We start from the raw sequence: 23,684 nt of genomic DNA, 5'->3' as shown, positions 1-23,684 counted from the left end.
AATTCCAGAAGTCCCTGGTGCATGATCCTGAACACAGGTGTGTGTTGTGCATACAAGGAGCTGTAAATGCACTGTATAAGAGCACATTTGTTAACACAGTTTATTGGCACACTTATTGGCAAAGCATACATAAAATACAGTTGTATTATATAACACACTGACTCACTGTGTCTTTACATGATGAGCTGAACATATTAATATGTAAATGAAAAAAATTAGTTTCTTTTTTTTATAAAGTTTCACATAAATACACCGGAATAAAAAACAAAACAAAACAAAAAAGTAAAACAAAAAATGAGGGCTTTACAAAAATATTATACAAGAAATATACTATGAAAAGAAATAACAACAAAGCCAACTTAGATACAATAATAAAAACACAAAAGTTTTAGATTTATTAAGCTGCCCACAAAGTTAATGGATTACATGGCTTTAAAATATCTGGATCGACAGCAATTTTACAAAGCATAAACTCTCATAGGACTGGGTGTCTTTTTCCACATAAAAATATTTCTCATGTCTTCGATGAAAAAAAGACATTTCTTGTTTCAGTATTTTTATTAAATGATGGATAGAGTATCTACTGGCATCAGCTAAATGTAAATTAAAAATGCTGGATCCTTTAAATGATTAACTGATGAAAGAAAAGGAATGAACAAAAGTTACTTTAAATTACTTTTCCTTAAAAGCTGACCTTTTTCTGAAACAAGAAATTTCAGGTGCAAGTTGAAAAGCAGAAAATATATTACAATTGTAAAAAGTTTTACATAGTTATGTTAATGAGATCCTGAGCACTGATGACTTGTTAAAATATGGCCATTGTCTGATGAGGAAAAAAACAACCCCTTCCAATAAAATGCACTGTCAGAAACTTGCCATGAGATGCTGTTTGATTTTCAATTATTTTAATTGAGGTCAGTGCCAGTATCTAGTTGTATGACAATACTTCCAAGAAATGTATATGGAAGCTTATACAAGAGTTTTCCTTAACAAAAAAAGAGTTGGATAGCTTTAGTTTAGAAATAGATACTGTATCATTTGAAAGGTGTTTATTTGAAATTTTATTTTGAAGAATGCTGTGAAACAGTAATTAATAACCCACTGAGGTACATTGCAGTGGGAACTGCTGCAGAATAACCTATTGGGAAGCTTGTGGTGTGGGGTTTTCAGATTTAGTCTCCTGGTTAGCAGGAGGTTTGCTGTTCCACGGGCTGTTATTTCCCAGTGCAGGTGAATTGTTGAAATCTTCTTCATCATCCATGCCATTTGCTGCATCATACTGTGTATTCTCTAATCTAGTGATAAGCCTTTCGTCTTCATCCCCGAATTCGCCTCCCATCAGAGTTGGTTCTCCTACCACCATCACATCCTGTGAACAGCACCCAATATTTGTTATATGGAAACCTTGAGAGAGAAAAAATCAACTTAAAAAAATTAGGTTAGAGAATTTGCATCTCTTTAACTTTGTGACATTTGAAAAACAAAGTTAAAAGTTCCCACATAGTAGGAACAAGGAGAGAGGCTTACACTTTGTTTCTAATATAATTAAAAACAATAACACATCTCTATAGTCACATGCTCATGGCTCTGGATCTCAGAAACCCCAGAACTAAGAAGCAGGTAGGCTGAAAAATATGCCTGATTTTAAGCAAACAAACAGGCTATGAAACTGCCTTTAAACTTCTCCTTGAAATATGTAGCCTTTACCCAGTAAATCCTTCCTGAGCCATTTGCTTTGGAAAGGCACCAGGGTGTATCTCAGTTGGAACTTGGTGATATGCATATTTTAAAAGTAGTTTAAAAGAAACCACATTTCTTATCCTCAGACTTCTCAAACGTGGAGCACAGCACTCATACACTAATAAAGATGGTAACTCTCTTATCCATAGCCAGCCAAGCCCTTTTACGCATCCAATATACTTGACATTCTGCTACTTAATTATGGTAATTAATTTAGGTAAAGTTTTCGATAAAAACAATGTTCACACTGATTTGACAATTTGCATAGCTAATTAAGTCATTAGCAAAAACCTGCTGATTGCCAACAAGCCCTGAATTTACCATCTGTTATTTCATGGTGCCTGTCACCTAACTCCATGTAGGCAACCCTGCCGCCAATCTGTGCAGTAAGAGGACCAATCTGTCCAGCTGGTACCGTAAAAGCAAGATGAAGAGTGCTAATTATAATTACACTGATGAAACTAGTACTCATCAGAAACTAAAGCATGCAAGAAAGAAAGAATTCATCTAATCACTGCTTTAAGTACAAATTGTCCTTCCATGAAAACAAGTAAACCGCCTACTGTACTCCAGTGCATAACAGATTTGCTGCAAAAAAACCTAAGCAGCATGGGATAGAAAGGTGCAAACTTGAGATTGGAAAGCAAAGGTGCAAAGCCAGAGAGCTCTCTTGTTCTCCCTGTTCAAGGGAGAATCAGGCTGCTGTGCTAACAGCTAAAGAAATATGTGGGATGCATCTTTTCATGCAGCTCAGGTGTCAGGGCATCAGGTAGTGCTTGGTAGAAGTGCAGTAATTCCAGATGTGTAGCTTTGTTCCTGCTGATTTAACAAGCCTTTCCAAGAATCCTAGTGAACAACGGATTCATTTTTTAATGGATCTGTTCCTCCTTATGAATGTTAAAAGCAAACAGAAGACAAATGTTTGCATTTAATAAGGTTTCTTCTTAATCAGATATCTACTTCCTTCCCCACAAAACAATACAAATTATTGCCTGCAAGTGTTTATGCTGTTTCTTGATATCCCTCAGCAAAGGCTGGCATGTTACAAAAGAACGCTTGTGTCACATTTTCAGCCTGTGCTATGTAAAAAAAATTATGAGTATATGAAAATTGTTACATTATTTCTTCTTGTCTTTGTCTGTTTTGTTACTCCATGTATCCATAAACTACTTGGTTAAAAAACCTAACACACAGCATTGTGACAGAGAAGTTTAAAAGACAAAGGTGTTCATAAGCAAAAGTTTATTCTAATTTATCCCATCTCTCTCCCAACAGGCAGTATTAGTGTGCACTGCTGAACCAGCCCTGATCCCATTGTACCGAGAGCATTAATGACGAAGGAGACCTGGCAGAGGACAGCGAGTTGGGCGTGAGTGTGCAGTGATATATGGCAGCCAAAAAGGACCAAGAGGCTGGAACACAGAATCACAGACCCAGGTGGCAACAGCTCCTTTCTGGCACTCTCAAGGACAGGCCTCAAGCTCTCTCTGTTGCCATACCAGCAAGAGGTCAGTGATTCGGATGAGACTTAGACAAGCGCATCAAAAATCACTATGGGGCTGCAACAGCTGGCTGGGGAGGCCATGTATAAGAATTAAATATGTTTTACATCCACAAAATGATTGGGAGGGGAAATATGCTAAACAGCTGCAAGTGCTGAAAGGAAGACAATCACTTTAGGCCAATCTGAGGAGATGTAGACTAGGGTACTAAGATGGCATTAAGTAGACAAAAATGTAATCCCCACTGCTAAGACAGTATTTCTGTTCCTGATAATGGCAGGCTGAGGATTAATGAACCCACTGGAACAGTGCTAGTTTTACTGCTCAGGTCACCTAACGCTAGGCTGGGAAAAAATCTCAGTCTGTGGTAGGAAACATTTGTGCATCAGTGGGGACATGTTCAATGACCTTTGAGTATTTCCACCTCTAATTTCTCAGGTTCATTGCAAATATTATTCCTTTCGTATAATGACTCCCCCTGAGAAAACAGTTTGCACTTGTATTTCCCTCTATGCTATTGAGTCTCTCTCTCTCTCTGGGAATTGAGCTACAGTTATATTGAGGTTAGTGGAGTTTTCCCTCTATTTAAAAGATAGATATCACAGCATTCGTTACAGGACATCTGAAAAAAAATTCTTGACAATCTTGCCACTTATATCAGGCAAAAATAGTGTCTCAGGAAGCGCACATGCTGTCTCCTCCCCAGAGGATTCTGCTCCTCAGACTGAAAGCTGAAGACCCCACCAAGTGCACCCCATTGAACCTCCACTCACTAGATCCCGTGCAATGACCACCAACCTCTGAGGAGGACTGGAAGTGACTCCTTTTAAAGCCCCTCAATGCTTCTCCTTAAATTGGCCAGTGGGGGTCACTGCTGTTGAATGACACAAGGCTCCATCCCTCCCAGGGTTGAGGCTGCAGCTCTGGAGTGCTCCTAGCTCCTGCTCATGGAGTGAGAAGCAGAATCCAAGAATTAAACCCTAGTCTCTTGCATGGCAGCACACACTGCTATGGCCTAGTTATGGTAGCACATATTAGACTAAATTAGTTTAAAAAATTTAGACTGTAGTCACTCAATCTTATTAATTTACTCTGTGATTAGAAACAACATTTTTGGTCAAGGAATGTCTCATGATAGTAAAATATGGTTGTAGTGAAGCATTGTAAATAAAGCAGTGGTTGTTTTACATTATGTGATAGAAATGTAGTATTTTATTATATAACCAGAAAAGCAACTTTCATGTATATCATACCTTTCATCCTGTAATAGCCCTAATTGCCACCCAAACTTAAATTGATGCATATAAACTATACACAGAGATCACTTCACACAACACTCAGATGCAAGCACTTCTATGTAACAGACTGGTCATTTGTAGGTTTCATCTTTTATTTTTATACCAAGCCTCAAAATTTAGCTCTGCCCTGCCCAGTTAAGTGACTGCACTTTTAAACTTGGGATCATCCTATGTCTAAACAATGTCTTAGTGAAGTTTGGAGGTAAAAATATCTGGTAAAATTCCCCATCCCTGAGCCTGCCAGCTTTGCTGCTGTTAATACGTAGCCTTGCCCAGTATGTTACAGTGCTCTGTTGTCATAGCCCCCAGAAGCAGACAAACTTCACAAACCTAAAGTAATTAAAAATTCCTGGCACTCTTAAGTATATCATTCAAGCATATCTCATCCTTTCAAGGACTGGAAGTTGCACTAGTTTTAGCAGATAGCATACCTCTAAGTGCTATGTCAAGAGAAGAAGGATTCCTCCTCCTACTTTCCTTCTTATGGAACCGTGTTAGTGGTATTTATTTTAATAATCGACATTTTATCTCCTTGGCACAAAAATCATAAATGACTGAGAGCCCCACTGCTGCCCACACCCATAATGGTCACTGCTTCCATGAGAAGAACATCAGACTGATGTTGGTATTGAAATGATCTTTAGAAACAGAAATGACATTTTAATTAGGTTTCAGAGTAAACACTTCCTAGAGAAAAATCGTTCACATCTCATCATAGTTCCCACTGTTAACTTGACATTCTGTTCTTGTTTGGAATGTTTTTCCTAAAGCACAAGAACTGGAAACAAAGTTATTCTCTCTCATCTCCTTACTACTAAATCTTAGATTCTGAATTGCATGGTTTTGAGACATGGAATAGTTTCTGACACTAATCTCTGGCCCTGGAACTGCAGCTCTGGTTCCACAACATCCACTACAAACCACCTACACCTACCCTGGTTCTGAAACGTGTAAGAGATTGTATTGCTCCCTTCCACATCAGCAGGTTTACTTATGGATTTGGTTTCTGAGGAGCTTACAGAGATCTAAAAAGAGAAAGACTATTGGAGGTATGTAACTTGCTTAAAGTGTGCAAGAAGGTTCTACTTAAGACCCTTGATGTAACAAAGAATGTTTCACTTACACAGTGGCATCTAGTGATGCTTTATTCTTTCCAACACACGGTATTTCACTGGGTTCATGGTTACAGCATTACACTCATCTTCTTTAGTAAATGAAAGCACAATCCATCTATTAATTTCTGTGGTGATGACTGGGAGCAGCATAGAGCAATGGTTCTGAGAGTTTGTGAGAGTCGTGGATTGCTATCAAGTTTCAAATATATGAAAATGGATCAACGTGCCCTGTTTTAATCAAACTTAACAGAGAGTAGCATTTAGGTGAAAATAGCTGTATGGAGCCTTTCTATAATCCACAGATCACAGTATACAAATCACTGCTCTACAGTACAAGGGTTTGGGCTTTCAAGAAAGTTTTATTTGAAACACAAGAATATGAAAAATGCTAAGGAATATGATTTTAGCCAGTAAGAATGCTTGAAAACTGAGCAAAGGCTTGGGAAAATATTACAGCTAGTTTCAAATACTAGAGGAAATTATTAGTACTGTGTAAGTAGTATATCAATGACACAAACTAATTAGGTAACTAACTTCTTTAAAATGGTAGGGAGGCTAACACTAGAAAGTTTTCTATGAACCTTGCAGAAGGACTCTTGCCCAACTTTGCTCTTTGTCTAGAGTAAAGCGGAAATTGGTAACTCCAGTTTCTGCCCAATGAGCCTTCCAAAGATCAGTTGTGATTGAGAATATGAACAGATCCAAGTTTAAATTACTGGCATCTGCTGAGACTAAGGCAGATGAGTGGACTACAGTTTCTGGGTCCCTGTCCTGTCTGTTTTCTTTATGCACTAAAACCAGCCAATGCATCTATCGGAAGCACTGGCAGTACTGAGCCTCCACCCACGAGAGCCTGAGAAAAGAAAACTTCTGGTGAGAAAAACGTTTTTGTGCTTGTGCTACTGGACTGACTTTAGCAGCACTTAGTTCAACTTTCACCACACTACAGTGTGTTGCCTCAGCACCTACAGGATTTGGGTCAAAAGCATCACTGGACAAGCAATGGGCCAGCCTAAGAATGAGTTGTGTGGTGCCATCATGGGGCACACTGACTAACTGCATTTGTATTAAGAATATAGGAAACATGTAGAAAATATGTAATACATAGAAAAGATATTAAACAAAAGGCTTGGGCCAGAAGAATCATGTTGACAAGAGATACTGAAGGTCTGCAATCAGTAGCCAGAGAATCATCAGAATCACAGAAAACAGAGTTTATCCCACCATCTTAAGAGAAAATGGGTAGAATAGAGTGCAAGTGACTGTGAAAAAGACAAAACTTTGTATTTTATTTATTACAGTTGAGAAAGTATAAGCAATATTTGGAGATTAGAGGATGGACTGAGAGTGAACATTTTCAAATTCCTGATGAGAGAGAAGATACCCACCCATTAGCAAAGACCCTTCAGATGCTTTTATGGATTGTCACTAGAGATGTATCAGAATGTGTCAGCACTGTGGAAGTGCTAATAAATTTAAGGTAGCACAAGGAGCACAAATGATACTGGTTGAATAGGCTTCAACAACTGAACTTCAGGATTCAGTGCCAACCTGACCCATGCACGAAACACAATCGCGTCATTTCTCTTTCTGGACTTGGCTCTGCAGTGTCTGCCCTGTCCCTGCTGGGACAACTGATCAGAAAATAATGCAGGTGGAGGAAATGGCACAACCTTCTCTTTCTACTAGTAGAAGAATGTCTAGGTGACAAGTAACATTCTCTCATTAATCAAGATTTTCTCAGACCAGTGCATTTATCAGAAGAGCTGGAAGGGGCTGTGGGGAAAATGAGAAAACTTTGAAGTTTCAAGCTTTGCCACAGCTGATGGTACTTCTGTTTTCTGGACGTTATCCTGAGCATGGGACATTTGCCTCTCCAGGCATGAAGACCTCATTGAAGAAACAGAAGTTAATGGTGTGAGTGAGAAGTCTGGATGAGGTATATGGTAAGTTCACATATTTGTCAGAGTGTATGCAATATTAATGCAGGAGCAAAATGGAATAATTACCAATGTCCTAAACCAGGAAATATCACATGGAATGGAGGCTAAGAAAACACTATTTAATCAGGATTAATTTACTATCAAAGTTAAAACAACATAGAAGCATAAAAGAGACAGGAAATTAGATGTGATTATGGTGGAGAGACTGACTTTGCTGGCAGGGAAGAAATCATTGGAGAAAAAGAGAAAGTTGGAATACAGGACTTCATATTAATCCAGGGTTGATATAGATATGAGCTTATTGTGGGGGTCTCCAGAGAGGAGGATGAGAAAAATGGAACTGAAACTAGCTCTGGTTGTTTGAGTAATCTAGATAGAAAATGCAGTGATTCCATTCCTCTTCTCTAACAAGGAGAGGGGAAATGCTTTTAACACTGAAAGTGAATGATTTCAGTAGGGTGGTGGTTTTTTCTACTGAGCAGGAAAGTCCCATTCACAAAAAGCTGTATGGCCAAATGAATATTTTAGTGAATTGAAAACTGCCAAATTGTGTTAAAAGATTTCTTGTCTTCTATTGCATGTAAGGGAAACAAAATCTAACTACTAAATGATACACTTTAAGGTACAGTTATGGAAAAGAAACAGCTGCTACCTGCAGCTATCTTCAGAAAGCAATGGCAACAAGGTCCACTTCAAAGAATGCATAATTTTGAAGAAGCGTGGGATAACATCTCTTTATTAAACTGAAAAGCGTTGAATAGTTTTACACCAAAATATCCTCCTGCTAAAATTTTTTTGAGTTCTGTCTACTCTACAGGGTGGCCAAACCATCAATTCCATCTGGTTTGCTATCTTTGCTGTGGGGAAGATGGGAAGAGCTGTTAGTATGTCAAACAAACAGCTAAGCATTTTCCCCTCTGCAGATGGAAAGGAACAGTGTCCTAAAAATGGAACCTGATCCTCCATACAAAAGAGTTTGGACCATTTTGCTACTCTGATACAGAAAGCAAAGAATATTGAAAAACATTGAGTATGCAACATCCTGAAAGCAAATGAAGGCTAAAAATCCATCCCTCATACCATAATAAACTTCACCAATATGTCTCAGATGCTCAACTGTCATCGCTATCAGAAGAGCAGCCTTGACTACTTCATCTGTCAGGAGTGGCCTTCAGCACCTGAAGTCACTTTCAATATCAGTGGGAGTGACAGGTAACTATCAGAGGGCTCAGTCACATTCAAACCTTCAAGCACACACGGCTACCACTGAAGGCAACAAAAGTCCTCTCTCCAGGGAGGAGCAGGCTGAAGAGAGGCAGGGGGTCAGATTCTGGTCCTGCTGAACTCTGAGCAGGGTGTAGCTGACAGAAAATTATTTTAGTGTGCTTCAAAGTTGGAGATAGCAGGGAACTAGCTGGCTGCTTGGTTTTGCACTTCATTGCAGTTTTTTCTTAAATATGGCTGAATATTGAACCAAAGGATTTTCTGGCAGACACCATCAGTGGGGCAGAGTGGTGCCTGCCACCAGGAGATCAGGTAGTCAGCCTTGTGACAGCTTTGTGCTGCCAGAAAAACACAGAGATGCCTATATTAGGGAAAGAATCTGACTCTGGGGGTGCGAGCCAATTTTAATATGACAAGGAGGAAATATGAGTTTAATGTACTGAAGCCCAAAGCTGTAAACGAGTGGATTGCTACATCAGTTGCTAAACAAAAATCTTAATTTCATTTCACTGGTATTAGTCTACTCCTCTTTATTTTTTTTTATCTGGATATTCAAGCTTCCTAGGAAGTGTCTGCTTTGTGCTAACAAAATGCCTATATTCTTTGTCAGGTTTCAGAAGCCATCTAACTCCTTCCTATCTGCTGATCAGAAATCCAATAAAAATACCTGCATGTTATTCCCAGGATATGACTTTATGTTTCCTATAATATCAAATTAATTTACTGAGCTTTAAAATGCATAAGCTATCTCCTTATTGACTAAGGCACACTTTGTCATAATTTGGGGTCTGATTACCCCTATATTGTGACTAAGGCAGTAAATGTGACATTATTAAAGTGCTGAGACAGTTGCTGCTCTGGAAATGACTTGGTGTCTCCCTATACAATTAGGATGTCACAGTTGCAGCTAGCAGGGTGGATAAGCTGGGAGCCACATTCCAGAGGATCTACCCTCTGCAAGTGGAGTGATTGGACAAAGAAATAAGCTCTGCAGGTAAATAAAATCATAACCTGTTCCTGTTCAGCATCTGAACCTGGCACCAATTAGAGGTAAGGCACTAACACAGAGAGACCAGAGGCTTCCTCAGGTACAGCTGTCCTGCACCACTGGGACACATCCTCACTTAGCACCTGGCAGATGAATCCTGCAAGACTCATGTCTAAAAACACAAGGCCTAATACGAGTGCCACCACTAGTGGAGGGACTCCCCCTGGCAAAAAGGGGAACTGTCCCAGACCTTTAAAAAATCACATCTGATCCTCAGGACACTTCTGTTTGAGGGTCCTGCATTAAAGTTGCACTGCAGAACAGCTTCTTCACACCTCTCCACTAATTCCTCAGCTTCCACAACACACTGTGCAAGATTGCCTTTTGCTTGTGGCAGTTTTGGCTCAAGAATGCACCTTCTTTACAATGTATGCAAAGAATGAAAGCACTGTAAGTGATTCAGGCCTAAAAGGAAAGTGAGACTTACAGGTACCTGACTTGATAGACTCAGGTTTGCAGCAGCTGACTTTTTCTTGCTGTTGGTACTATTTGCGTTGTTCCCAGCACTACTGTTGGAAGTGCTGCTGGTAGAATTTTTCCTTTTTCTCCGTTTGGTTGTTGGTTGTCTTGTGGGTTCTGCTGCAATAAAATGATAAGAAGGAAAGCAAATAGCAGATACTGTAAAGCCTGAACTAAAATAATCCATAAGAAGTGCTGAAATATTTTTTTCAATTAGTTTTAAATTGCTAAGTTTAATAGAAGCAGTTGTGTCAGATTTAACATATAAACCATAGAATGATATTTGGACCCAAACCAATGGAATCTGCTTTCAATTTTTTTCTGATGGATTAAAAAAGCTTATTGTCCCAGCATTGTCTATAAAAGCATTTTACTGATGGGAGTAATGATAATGATCATCATAATGGTCCAAGTGGCTGTGGAACTTGCTGAAGATCACCCAGCAAGAAATGGTGCTACACAAAAACGCAGGTCTTGCTGTGATGTAGGGTACAGCCTCAAATGATCCAGCCAAAGACAAAGGCTAAAGGAGCTTTCTACCCTAGTGCTGCCATCCATGCAGCAGGCAGCAAGCAACCACCCTTTGAGCTCCCTCTACATCCTGTGTGGGCTTCACCTTTCAAACTGCTGCTCCCCAGAGAACCCATAAAGTGTGCTAATGCCATTGCCCTGCAAGCCTGCAAAACTCAGATCCAATCAGGACAATTACACAGCTTTGCTTACACTGGCAAAGCACAGAGGGGCAATTGTTCTTCTCAAAATTTGGCCTGGGCACCCATGTGAACACTCTTAGATATAAAAAGCTTTATAATCTGAAAAAAGAGAGTTATTATTTTGAGGTGTAAGAGGAAGGAGGTTAGGTCCAGGCCTGCAAATAACTCGATATTAGTCTCAAAGACAATTAATTATGAATTGTAGCTGTAATTTCAGAGTCACAGCAGGAAGCAGGATTACATAAACAATGAATTCTAATGGAGCCAGTAGGCATTTTGCATTCCATCTACACATATTTTTGTACTAAATTATATCCTAGTCATGGTGAAGCCATCTCAGCGTGCACATCTATAAATCAGTTGTGTCAGACTGAAATCATAAAATATCAGAATAATTTCCAGGCTTGCTTTGGAAGCATTGTTAATTTTTATTACTTTCCTTTATAAGTAAACTTTCCATTGCTTCTCTATTAATTTTACTATTAACAATAAATAAAGTGGAATATTGGAAGTAAAACATACCTGGTGGGGCCACCATTCTCTGCCATTTTTGAAATAAGCACGTCTTCAAGCAGTCTCGAGGACTTAGATTGTAAGTTTTATGTCTTGACATCAGTTCCTGCATTGGCTCCAGTATTACACACAACTGGAAGAAAAAAATCAGAATAGAACAATTTCATCCAAGCAAAAGCTCCATTGATCATTATTTATGTAGCTGGAAATTATAATTGTATTTTTGGATTTTTTTATTCTTGTTAACAGAGCATGCCTTGTACATGTTCAGTTTAATCTGCACTTGGATTGCAAAATCAAAACTCTGAATAGGGAAAACTTTTTCTTGCTATTTATAATCCTAGGTAATTTTTGGAGGTACTAGAGAAACTTCAACTCTAGTCTTCCAGGCTACAGAGATTTCAGAAGGCTAGAAAATGTTCATGCTTCATTGCCAAAGTTGCAAAGATTAATAAATAATAAAATGCCCATAGTGGATTATCATTCCTCTACAGTAAAATATATTCTTCTGACCTGCTGCACACCACAATGAGAACTTCTTGTAAATGATATTTTATTTTGATATTGCATACAAAATAAACCAGGTAATTTTGGGCTTTTTTTGTTATGTGAGGATTATACACTCTATTCTATCACATGAATGACACATATGAGAGAAAAAGAGAAGCACTTTATTTTTCTTGTCTGCTTGAATGCAGAATATAACACAGAGATTTCTGAAAACATGGATTTTCAAACACCTTTTTAAAAATAGAGTCCTATACAATTTCTATCTGTTCACTTAATAATTAAAATTATTGTTCACTGCTTTCTACTCCTGTTAGCACAGCAGATCCAGCAGAAAGAGCATTGCACTGCTTTCTATTTTCTTCTGTTTATAACCACAGAATCATTTCCTCATTTAAACCTCACTCAAAGCCATAGAAGGCTACAAAATTTCACATGTGTAACTGAGGGCTTACTCTTGTTTGCCAGAGCCTTGGTTTTTAGGCATCCTAAGTCAGAAAAAAAAAATCCAGGTTCACCTAAAGGTTCTACCTAAAATTTGCAGGTATACAGGAGGAAATGGTTCCTTACTTGCAAACTGAGCACACATGATAAAGAAGTAGCTGGCACAGAATAAGCATGGAGCCTGCATGTAATTTTTAGTCACTTTTCAAAGCAGAACTGCATTTAGAAGCAGGGACAGGTTTGGTTTTTTTTACCAGCACAAGTAGGGCAACAAGTTGATCAAATTATTAGAAGTTAGAATGGCAACTGAAGAAAGGTGTAACTTAAGCAAAGTCTTGTTTTGAATGATTTACTTAATTTTAGGAAGTTTTGCTGAAGGAGTATCCAGGATTTACTTCATCAGGAGATGTTTTCCCTTTATTCTTTTACAAATTGATAAGACAAGAAAATTCTTCTCTCTGGGCTGCAGAGATGAGCAATGCTTGCTCCATTCTCCCCACGTGCACCCTTCTCTCATTCATATAAGTGGGGATGCAAAGTATGCAGGCAAAATAGTTGAAAGGGAGCTGCCACGAAGACTGAGACTAATTCAGCATTTAAATATTACTGTGTATTGGCACTGCTGTTTGACGAGCCTTTCATTAACAGCAGTTAAAACAGAGATAACATAAAGCAGCAGGGAGAATGAAGAGCTTCAGTATGAGAAATTATATTTTCCCACTGTAGAAATTGAATCTGCAGTTGCCTTGAAGATTTTCTTACACAGTTTTTACATATTTTTTGTAAATAAATATCGACAAGATAATCTAATAGACAGAAAACTGCTATCAGATAGTGAACTCTGGGCTTAGATTTTCATCTAGTTCAATATTCTAACAAATATTAAGATGATCAAGTCCTATAATATATGCAGGATCCAGTTTATGCTGTGAAAAAGGTGTTGTATTTTGAGTTCATATTCAATTTATTCTGAAACCTGCAGGTGCTTGCTCAGGTTTTGTGTGTGTGTGTATGTGAGAGAGAAAGAGATTTGTGATCATAATGGACACCATTGTTTTGACTCTCAAAAGTCTGGGTTTCTGGCACAGCTGCCTAAATTTTCTCATTATGAGCTGATAGCAGCAAGCATGAAAAAGATATTTGTGATGATTCTGAACAAACTAGTTACCCTGGGCAGAGCACTGGACTCACATAGCTCTACTGCTGTTGGGACTAAAAATACGTAAATATGTATATAGGTTCTTCCAACATTTCCTTAGGGACACTTTATTCATGATACACTTACTCTTCCCTAGATATTCATTGCTGGCAACAAAGAGAATGTTTCTTCTTTATCATCTTGGCAAAGATGTTTGCTATTGTGCTCTAACCATAATGTGCACTGAGAACTACTCTGTCCCTGCTGCCTGTGGATATCTCGACTGCTAATACTGTATATAATCTCTTTCACTTCACACACAAGATTAAAATTGAATACAGACCCAATATGTAGAAATGCTTGACTGATCTCACTTACATAGAGAAAAAAAATATGGGCACTGAGGGCCCTACTCTAGGACATGGGAAAGTCTCACCTTCTGGATACTTGGGAGCTGTACCTACTCACATGAATTCTTCTTCTGTTTTTTTGGGAATTCACAACCATTTTTTCCTCTAAAGTCTGAAAATTTGAAGGTCAGCTTTGGATACTTGAGTAATAGAAGGGCATTGAACTCTATAGTTTTAAATACATCTAGCTCATGTGAATTGGGCATAAGTGTAAAATGAACTGGATTAAAAATGATTGATATCATATCTCATAGTCTTTTTTGGTGACCTTTGAGACCCACTTGAAATCTAAAATGACTCAAACCCAAATCCTTGAAAGAGGAAATGATTGTGCTCCAATTATCTTAAGTCCAAGGAACTTGCCAGTGACAATCAGTCACTTGGTTTTTTCAAAAAAGCTGGATTAAAAATGTGGGGACAAGATGCATTTAAAAGTTTGATTGGCCAAAACCACCTGCTGTCTTTAACCACTGGTGAGCAGGTAACTGGCAGGCTGGGTTGACAGAGAGAGTTCTTAAAACAAAGCTAATGAAATGTTTTATACTCCTGCATTCATTGGCATATAGACGAAGCCTGAGGCTTAAACTGTCTATTCCCCACAGATCATCTAGTCTCCCTCTGTGGGATTTCTTCAAAACATCCATTTTAATGTTTTTTTAAGCACTGGATAATACCAAAATGTACAAGTTTTTACCATAGTACTATATTAATAATGTTTGGAACACCAACTAAACCAATCTCTTCTTCAAGCAGTTTCTTCACAGCTTGAAATCAGTTACCCAAGAAAATAGCCTAAAGACTTCAAGAATTTAATGCAGCGACGAAGTATGATTGCAGAAATAATTTCCACATTCCTAGGAATACAGAACCTTTAATGGCAATGCTTGACAAGACAGATATTTCCAAGTTCCACACTTAGGCAACACTAGAGGTGGGATCCATATGCCTATGCACAGGTGTCTAGTACCAGCTGAAATGCCCTAGATGATGCTGGATCTGATCCACCAGATCGCTCTTGCTGTCACAGAAGCACACAAAGCTCCATGTGGATGTTTCAGGCACTAGAATGTGTCTTAATTGTGTGTAAAGCCTAAAGTTCAAAGAAAAATTATGTTTGTTTTAGCTTTTAAAACATACTTGGAACAATGTGTATCATAATAGATTATATACTTTCCCTCTGCAGTACTAAAACCCACTGAAAGAACTCCACATTATGCTTGTATTATTAGAATTAGCCATCTTATCTGAGCTCATTGTGGTGATGTGTGACCATTACTCAGAACCATCACTGTGTCACTGTCAGGGCTGTGAGGAGGAGCCAGCTCTAGGGATGAACACTTCACACTGAGAGATCACCAGCATGAGCAGCCTGCATTTGTGGGTGCCCAGTACACACTGGGACCTGTGCACACATTTTGGTACTATATAGACTGGTAGTGACTTTCCTGGAGTTCCATATGGATCCTCTGGACAGACAATTTATCAGTTAGAGGGCTTGGATCCAACTTGACAAAATGGTAATGCTACACCACTGGGGCTCAGGAAAGTGAAAATAGGGAACATAGCAAGGCATGTTGGGGGGCTTTGTTTTCTCTTTGGTGTTAGTGAAACACATCTGGAAGAATTTGATTTATTTTTTAATGAATTTTTTGGAGGAGAAGACTAGAATTCGGAAGTTTCAAAAACCAGTGTATTTCAAGAAGGGACTTATATGAGGAGATAGTGATGGCACTGCAGACAGGAATTAAAGGGTTCTGAGAATATGGATCCACACATAATTTCCTGTAATACCTCAGTTATCAGCAGAGCACAAACTGGCCTTCATCAGTGAGGGGTCAGATTCAGCTCTGAGATCAGTCCAGTCACACCAAGAATAGTTTTAGCCTTATGATTTTTGTTCTAATGCTGGGTTTTCATTCTGTTCAGAGAACAGATGCTCATTCTGGAAGCAGTGCAGATTAGCAATAAAGACCGATGTGAAAGCTCTCTTTTACCTTTTGCACACCATAAGCTAATGTACTCTATTTCTAATTTAATTAGCGATTCCCCTCGTCATGAAGGCTCTTGCCTCCAGGAGGGTTTTTGGTTAGCGGTGGGAAGGCTGCTCCTGCCGGCGCTGAGCTGCAGGTGGCAGAGCTGCCCCAGCCAACACGCTCCCCTGCCTCCGTGCCGGCAGCACAAAGGATCGGCAGCCCTTCAGCTCTTTAATGCTTTCTGCGTTTTAAAGAGAAATCCGTGAGCCTCCAGTCTTGCCATATTTAGCTGGTGACACTACATAATAACCCAGTCAGTTTCTTTAAATCAGGAATCGTATCTGGTCAGGTGGCCAACAAGTCTCATGGGCTACCAAAATAAGCAAATTTAAAGTGTCTTCCTGTGGCTGCCCAATTTGTCTGTATACATAAAAGTTTCACTAATTACAATTTTAAAAATGGAAACAGCTAAAATTTTTCATGTAGATGGCACTTACAAATGTTAATGTATAATATAACATCAGTTTTTCTGAATGAGCCATCAAGGAACCGGGCAGCAGTGAGAGTGTTCCCTGAAGTTCTACTGAAATGTAGTTTTAACTCCTTGATGCTTGAAACTTCTCCTGGTCAAATGCCTGTATTAATCACTTGAAAATTATAGGAACTGTTGCATATTCAGGGCACATGTTGATTTACTACCTCTCCTAAAAGTGACAAAACCCTCACTTGAATGGGAGTATTAATCATTAGCTAATATTCAGGTAAGATGTTGACAGTGAAGGTATACCTGGAATACAATGTGCAGCTTTGAAGAGGTTCAGTTCTTTCTTTTAAAGCTCATTTTTTATCCTCCACAAAGACCCTGCATTATTAACCAACAAATCTAAACACAACAACATTTTATTTCCATTCTGGAATGCAGTCTTCCCCCTGCACACCCTCTATGTGCTCTAGAGAAAACAACTCCAGTTAATGCTGCTAGAGAAATCTGGCCCCAGTGCATTCCCTGGGAAAGATCCCATTTCTTCAGTGGGACAGGATTTCTTCAAAGAACTGAAATGTCTCTGCACATCCACATCCCCAGCTCTATGCCCATCCACAGGCACACATTTCCAGATGTCCACAATATGTTACTGGTACACCTGCAGTGAGGAAAGGGACACTCTATGGTTATTTTTTCAGGCCCTGTAGAAGAGCCATACCTGGAAGTTTGACTTCCTGGAGTAGTTTCAAAATCCTGTCTGAGTGCCCTGGACCCCCAACAGCATGGCACTGAAACAGGAAAGCATTGCTGCAGTCCTCAACACAGTTCATTCTCTGGAGTTAAAAACAGAGAAAGCTTATAGCTGATTTTAAATTTCTCTGCTCCTGCTTGTTTTTCAGAATTAATGTAAGTTTCATTCCCCTGCAGAACAGAGGGAGGAATGAAAATTTCCTAGGAACATATTGCTGCTTCTTTTACTGGCCGGCTTGCAATTCACTGCTCAAAATAGCATGTGTTTTTTAAGAATCACATGTGAATACAGAACATTTCCATCTTAAAAACCATCTTTGTTTTCCATTAAAAACATGAAGATATAAATGAGAAATGTTTTGGGGTTTTTATGAACTGAAAGAAATTAGGTGTTTTTTCACATACTTGTTTCCTAGAGGGGAATGCTTTGGCTTTGTTTTAAGCTCCTGCCCAGTATGTCAAGTCAAATACAAGTCTCTTCCATCAGTGCATTTCAGTGGATCAGTTATATCCACAGTCCTCCCCTGCAAGATAAACTTTAAGCCAAAAGAAGGGGCTTTGAGATTCCCATCACTCTACTTACTATTCTTGCTACCTTCTTTCCCTTTTTGAAGAGCCACTGTGCACTCCTGCTGAGATGTGGAACTAATAAATGTTCATTGTACATCCCATGTAATGATATACACGGAATAAATAAATGTTCAATTTTGACAGTAGTTAGTGTAGCAAGCAGCGAATACAGTAGCTACTTCAACTTTAATTATAAACCCCGTTATTTTAACCTGAATATTCAAAATCCAGTCACAAGGTCATTTATTTTAGTGAAACCTTAGATGATCTTTGGGACAGAATGAAAAGCCAGCTCTTAACCCCAATAGCTTAAGTAGTCCAATACCACAGAGTAATCCCTAGCTTGTTTACTGTGACTACTGTTCTCTCCATATTTCCAACTCCTTCTGTGCCAAAGATTTTTTAAATTGGCTCTGTATAAACAGACTAAAGTCCTTGGGTTTGCTACATAGGTAGGAATCTACAAGGAGGTGGGAAACTGCTTGGAAATAGGGTGTAAGCATGCTAACTCTATTTACTGCTAAATTAAAGACATTTGATTTAAATAGATAATAATGAAAAGGTTTTAAAACTGTTACTAAAAATAACTTCTTTAGGCTTTGACTTAAAATCTCATTGAGATGAATGATCTTTTCTTTCAGAGATTACACCTCTGAAAAAAAAATGTTTTAGACTAGCTCAGGGTTCAGCAAGACAGCACTGCATCAGGTTGAACTTGGCTCATATTTTAAGTACATCTCCAAAACCATATGGAGTCGATATTTTGTGTTAGCTTTAAAAAATACAGGATGAGTTTCTGCAGCACAATACCATAGCAAAAGCAGATTCTGGGACAAATTCCATAACCTGAGATTTACAGGGTTTGGGATATATTTAATAGCCACCTCTCAGCACGGGAGAAGCTTCCATGTTTTGTGATACCATGCTGAGTCAAGAATTATTTGTATTTGCAATCGCCTAAGAAGCTAGGAATTAGACATTCCAGCTTAACACTTGCAATATTAGTGATCATTTGCATTGACAGCTTATTATTTATATAATGACAGAGCTATACATATATTTTACAAAACACTGAGCTCCTTCAGTTCTAAAGAGATTCCTATCTTAACTAGATAAGAGGCAAAATACTAAGCCAGGAATAATTTGGCAACAGTCAGGTATGCACATAAAAACAACAACAATTTCATGCACCTATCCAGACACAAGTCCCTTAAGGACTACTGATATATATTTAAATGGTTCTCACATGTTGACACTTGAAAATATGGCTGTTTTGCCTGCTGCACGTCATACAAAATGTCATTAATTTCATTGATAATTTGGTTATTTTGGAAACAATTCTGTCACAAGGCTCCTGGTGTTCACTATTCCTTTTGTGTGTGTTGCCAGCTCTGGAGGATGCAGTGGGATGACACACAACTGCTGAAGCTCCATGCTGGATTCACTAGCAAATACTCAGCACTCAGTAATGTTTATTCATCCTATGCTATGCCCTGAATGCCAGTCTAGGACTCTCCAGTTTCTCACTAACACCCAGAGGTAGCAAATGATTTCTCAGTAATGCAGTATTCAGCTGCTCAATTGCTCCCAAGTTACATAGCTCATCATGTTTTTACACTGTTCTGTATCTGCAGCCATTTCAATTCCCAGCAACAGTGGTAATGGAAAGAAGCAGCATTCATTTCAGGTAAGACTAAGCTTAAAATACAAGCTTTTTCAGGCAAATAACTATGAGTAGATACGAAACAGAAACACAGCACAGACATCACCAGCATTACAGTTAATTCTGGTTAGAGCGCTGCACCCCAATTAATTTCATTTTTCTTCCCCTTTTCTTCCTCCTCCTCTACATATCAGCTAGATAAAAACTTCCACCATTGTCATCTCCTCCATGCACTATGGAGCAATTCAGGTGACTGTGGAAACTTTGTTAGCTCTTGTGGCTATTAATTCTGCCTTTCCTCGTGGTGACACCATGACAGCACCAAAACTGCATGTGTGGTCAGCAGGGAACCCAACCTCCTCTACAGCTCAGAAAGTTTCTTTCTCCCTCCTTTCATCCCAGCAAGGACTGCAAGTTCCTCACTCCCTGCAGTATGCCTGGGCTAGCAGAAGGGCTCTGGCTTTAAGAGCTCCAGAACCAGCTGAGCACATTCTTCCTTGAAAAGAACATAATTTGAGGGCTTACTTAGTCTCATATTGTATTAAACTAAGCATTTCTAACACTGGATATGATCAGTCTTGGTGACACCTTCAGTTTATAAGTAATGACTGGTGTGAAGCACTTTCAAGATGCCACATAATGAATTTTGAACAGGACAGATGTGCTCTCCTTTCCTTGTCCAAGGGGAGGCTGGAGTGCATTTGTGGAGATGACTTTGACATATACCTTATTTAGGTATACCTTATTACCTCACTTCAGTCAGTACGCTCATCATTGCAGCATGTGCTGGAAGGAATTCTGTTTCAAAACATCCTTAAGCATTAAAAAAAACCCAATTAAGGCTCTCAGTCATTGCTGTAACTGTTTGATAACACTCTCCCCTCAAACTCTGAAAAGTTTTTCCTTGTGATTTTGCTTAATCTTTTTATTTAAGATCCATTGTTTAGAAAGGGCTTAAAAAGGAGCTCCACTGTTTGTACTATTCCTTCTCTCTTTGAAATTTTAATACTGTTTTCAAATATTATTTCTATTTTTTTGATTCTTTGCAAGAACTTTGCAACTTTAAACTCTTCCTCTCATTACCCAGACATGGGTAATGTCCTTTCAATAAATGCTCTTTTTCCTATTCACCTTCTGTACAATGGTTTTGAGAACCCCCTCCTTCAACAGCACCACACACAAGTGTTAAGAGATTTTAATTTTGTTTCCACCAGCTGGGCTCACAGTTCTTCCTACACCAAAGTGAATAGTGAAGGTTTTCTGCTCCCTTTCCTTTCCCTTGATGACAAATCAAAGTAAGGGCACTTGGTTTCAATAACATAAGTAGATATTCCTGGAATCTCAATGGCAGAGGCAAACTGCATCCAGTTGCTGTTTGTATTTTCAGCTAATGAAAAGAAAAGGACTTATGGGATGAGTTTCATCTTCCTCCTGATGGGCTTAGTTCTGAAGGCCACGAAAATCTACAATCTGAATCACCCAAATCTTGTTTAACATTGTCTAAATCTTCTTTATGGATCTCCTGGTGCAATTTGGCCTCATCCAAACTGTAAAGATTGGCATTTTCTTGAGGACAACCTACTTGAGCCTTTTCCTTCAGCAGAGATCCTAGTTGTAATAAAGGACTAATACATCATATCACAAATCTGCATCATAAAGAAAAGCCTTGGACAGACCACCATATTTTGTGATTCTTCTCTCACAATTATCTACATAGTCAGTGATCAATAGGAAAGATTTGTGTCTTACACATTTCAGATAAGAATTAAACTCTTAAATGATTTTAAGAGAGACCATAAAATTTATCTTTGTAATTTAATTTAGCATTAGTGTTAAATTACATTGCAAAGTGCATCATGTTGACTGCATGATATGATCTTTTATACTGCACTCAGTATTGCAGTGAGTATCAATTTCAGAGAGCTTGTCAGGACAAAATGAAATTTTAATGCAAATTGGAGAAGATTTATTAATTTCAGTCTATACTAGATTTGGATGGAGTTCTACTGTTAGGCAAGGTTTAAGGCTGGTCTGTAGTAATTAAGAGGAGGAACTAAGCACTTTGCACCAAATATTTTTTACTTAAGCCTTGTCCTGTGAATTAATACCTACTTTTTAAAGTCCAATTATAGGTTATGAATTGACAGAGAAACACAGTAGCTATTGTTTTATCTCACTGTGTTTCAGTGGCCTGGTGCAAAGCACATGGCATTTGAAAGGTTTCTTAATTTCACTTTCTCTAGATAGTTAAAAAATCACACAGTTCACAATTTTTTCTCATTTCAATATTATTGCCTCTGTTTCTAACATGATCACCAATTTTATTTCTTACACATTACCAAGATAAGAACAAAACAAGGGTGTCTTCCAAGACTGCCATGCACTTAAAAGAGGTTCATTGCTCTCTTATTCTTTGCCAAGCCTAGATATTTAATAATCAGAATTCCTTAATAATCCACCATCACAGCCAGCCCAAACAGTATCTCTAGGAAACAGCATCGGAAAAGTCTATTTCCTTGTTTGCCATCTCCCATCATTACCATGTGTGATGTTGCTGCATGACATTTCCTTCCTCTTTATTTCTCCAAAGGCAAACAAGCTCCTATTCAGCAGTTCTCAGTCAAACCCTAACACCTGATATTTCTGATATGCAAACTGTTAGCTTTTTCTATTTGTGCAACAATGAGACCTTATCAGTTTTGCCGCTTTTCATTTTGACTATGAAATGCATCCACTATCACTCTTCACCTGTGTCCCTGGCAGCTCCCTTAGGTTCAGATGGAATCGGGTATGCTGTTTGTCTTGTTCAAACTACTGTTGATTCAAAACAAATCACAGCATTATAGAAAAGATCAAGAGTGTAAGGACTGCATTTGAATGCTGACAGTTTTTAGTGTGCAGCTGTATTACAGCTTGGAAATAAGTTTAGAAATGTTTCTTGGTAAAGTGACCCACAGACAGCAAATGTTGACTTAAAGTTTCTGAAAGCAGAACAATAGGAGATGCTATGTCTGGCCAAAATACAAGTGCAAAAATTAGTGGTGAGGTTGAAGTTTTTGGTTTGCATATAATTTTTGAGGCTACTTCAAAACACATGCCTCAGATGAAGACCATCTCTATATTGAAAAACAAAACGTCACATTCACCTTTGATTTTACAAATTCACTTCCATACGTTGTTCTATTTTCAGATTTCCTTGTACAAGAAATCATCTCTCCTCCATACAAAAGATACACATAGAGATTCATACAGACTGAGGCAATACAACTGTGATTCATTCTCCAGACTAACATGTACATAGCAACTCTAATTTTATTTACAACCATGAAAAAAGAAAGCTTTTTCCAGAATATAACCAGCTAGCTCTTCTCTGTCATGAATCTCTTCCCCCATCCACATAAAATCCTCTTGTTTCTACACTGCAGCTCAAGCACAAATGCAGTGTTTTTCACATAACCAGTTCTATTTTTAGCCTGAATTGTAGGAAGTCTGCAGCATTAATAAATGGAAGAGAAGTACAGAAGTACACCGCATGGTAATGTGCCAGTGCAAAAGCTACCTTGGCCTTTAGCCAGTGAACTGTGGTTAGATGTTAGAGCAATGAAAGTAAAAACACCACTTGTAATGGAATGATTAATAAGCTGACAAACTTCCATGCATTTATTCCATTCTTTTTGAATACAGACCTTATCAATAACACATTTTTTTTATTAGTGATATCTCTTAGCCTGAATCACAGAGGATATATATGTGTATGTGTATGTGTACGTATATGTATATGTATATGTATTTTTATACATGATATTGAGGTTTGCTTAATTCTGTGTTCAAATAGAAAGGAGAATACTTTGCAGTGTAGACCTTGACAAGAAAAAAAAAAAGGAATAAGGAAGGAGCTTTTTTATAAACTAATATTGCAACTCCAGTAGGCACAAAACCCATTGTTTCATGATTTTCTCTCCTATTGACTCTGCAATTCCTTGTTTGGCACCAAAATTCTGAAAGCAAAAACATTCTAAAACTGTTACACAGAGGACAAAAGTTCACAGTTCTTACTGGGACACAGAGTCTTCTGTAATCTCTTCACTTCTCACCCAATCCACAAAACTTGTCCCAGCACTGTTATGCTGCGGACAGATGGATGTTTATATAAAAGACCTTGTGCCTGAATAAAATTCCATTTCGGGGTT

At 38.4% G+C, this 23,684-nt stretch overlaps 1 protein-coding gene across 10 annotated transcripts in view; it reads right to left on the bottom strand.

Moving 5' to 3' along the window:
• Positions 1 to 76: 76 nt before the first annotated feature.
• Positions 77 to 23,684, bottom strand: part of LDB2 (LIM domain binding 2) — a 217,263-nt gene continuing 193,655 nt past the window's right edge. For 2 of the 10 annotated variants that reach the window (XM_033060832.2, XM_033060837.2), the window contains exons 6-8: positions 11,565 to 11,688; positions 10,298 to 10,449; positions 77 to 1,369 (exon numbers count right to left, since the gene is read on the bottom strand). In XM_033060832.2, coding sequence (XP_032916723.1) covers positions 1,139 to 1,369; positions 10,298 to 10,449; positions 11,565 to 11,688 — 507 coding nt within the window. In that variant the 3' untranslated portion in view covers positions 77 to 1,138. Of the gene's footprint in view, positions 1,405 to 4,040; positions 4,184 to 10,297; positions 10,450 to 11,564; positions 11,689 to 23,684 lie in introns of all 10 variants that reach the window. The other 8 variants (XM_042779288.1, XM_033060839.2, XM_042779289.1 and 5 more) reach the window with 8 other exon arrangements.

The sequence above is a fragment of the Catharus ustulatus genome, chromosome 5 (genome assembly GCF_009819885.2).
Source record: "Catharus ustulatus isolate bCatUst1 chromosome 5, bCatUst1.pri.v2, whole genome shotgun sequence".
Lineage (NCBI taxonomy): Eukaryota > Metazoa > Chordata > Aves > Passeriformes > Turdidae > Catharus > Catharus ustulatus.
The sequence above is the reverse complement of the archived record's forward strand: the minus strand, read 5'-3'. Positions and strand labels throughout refer to the sequence as shown.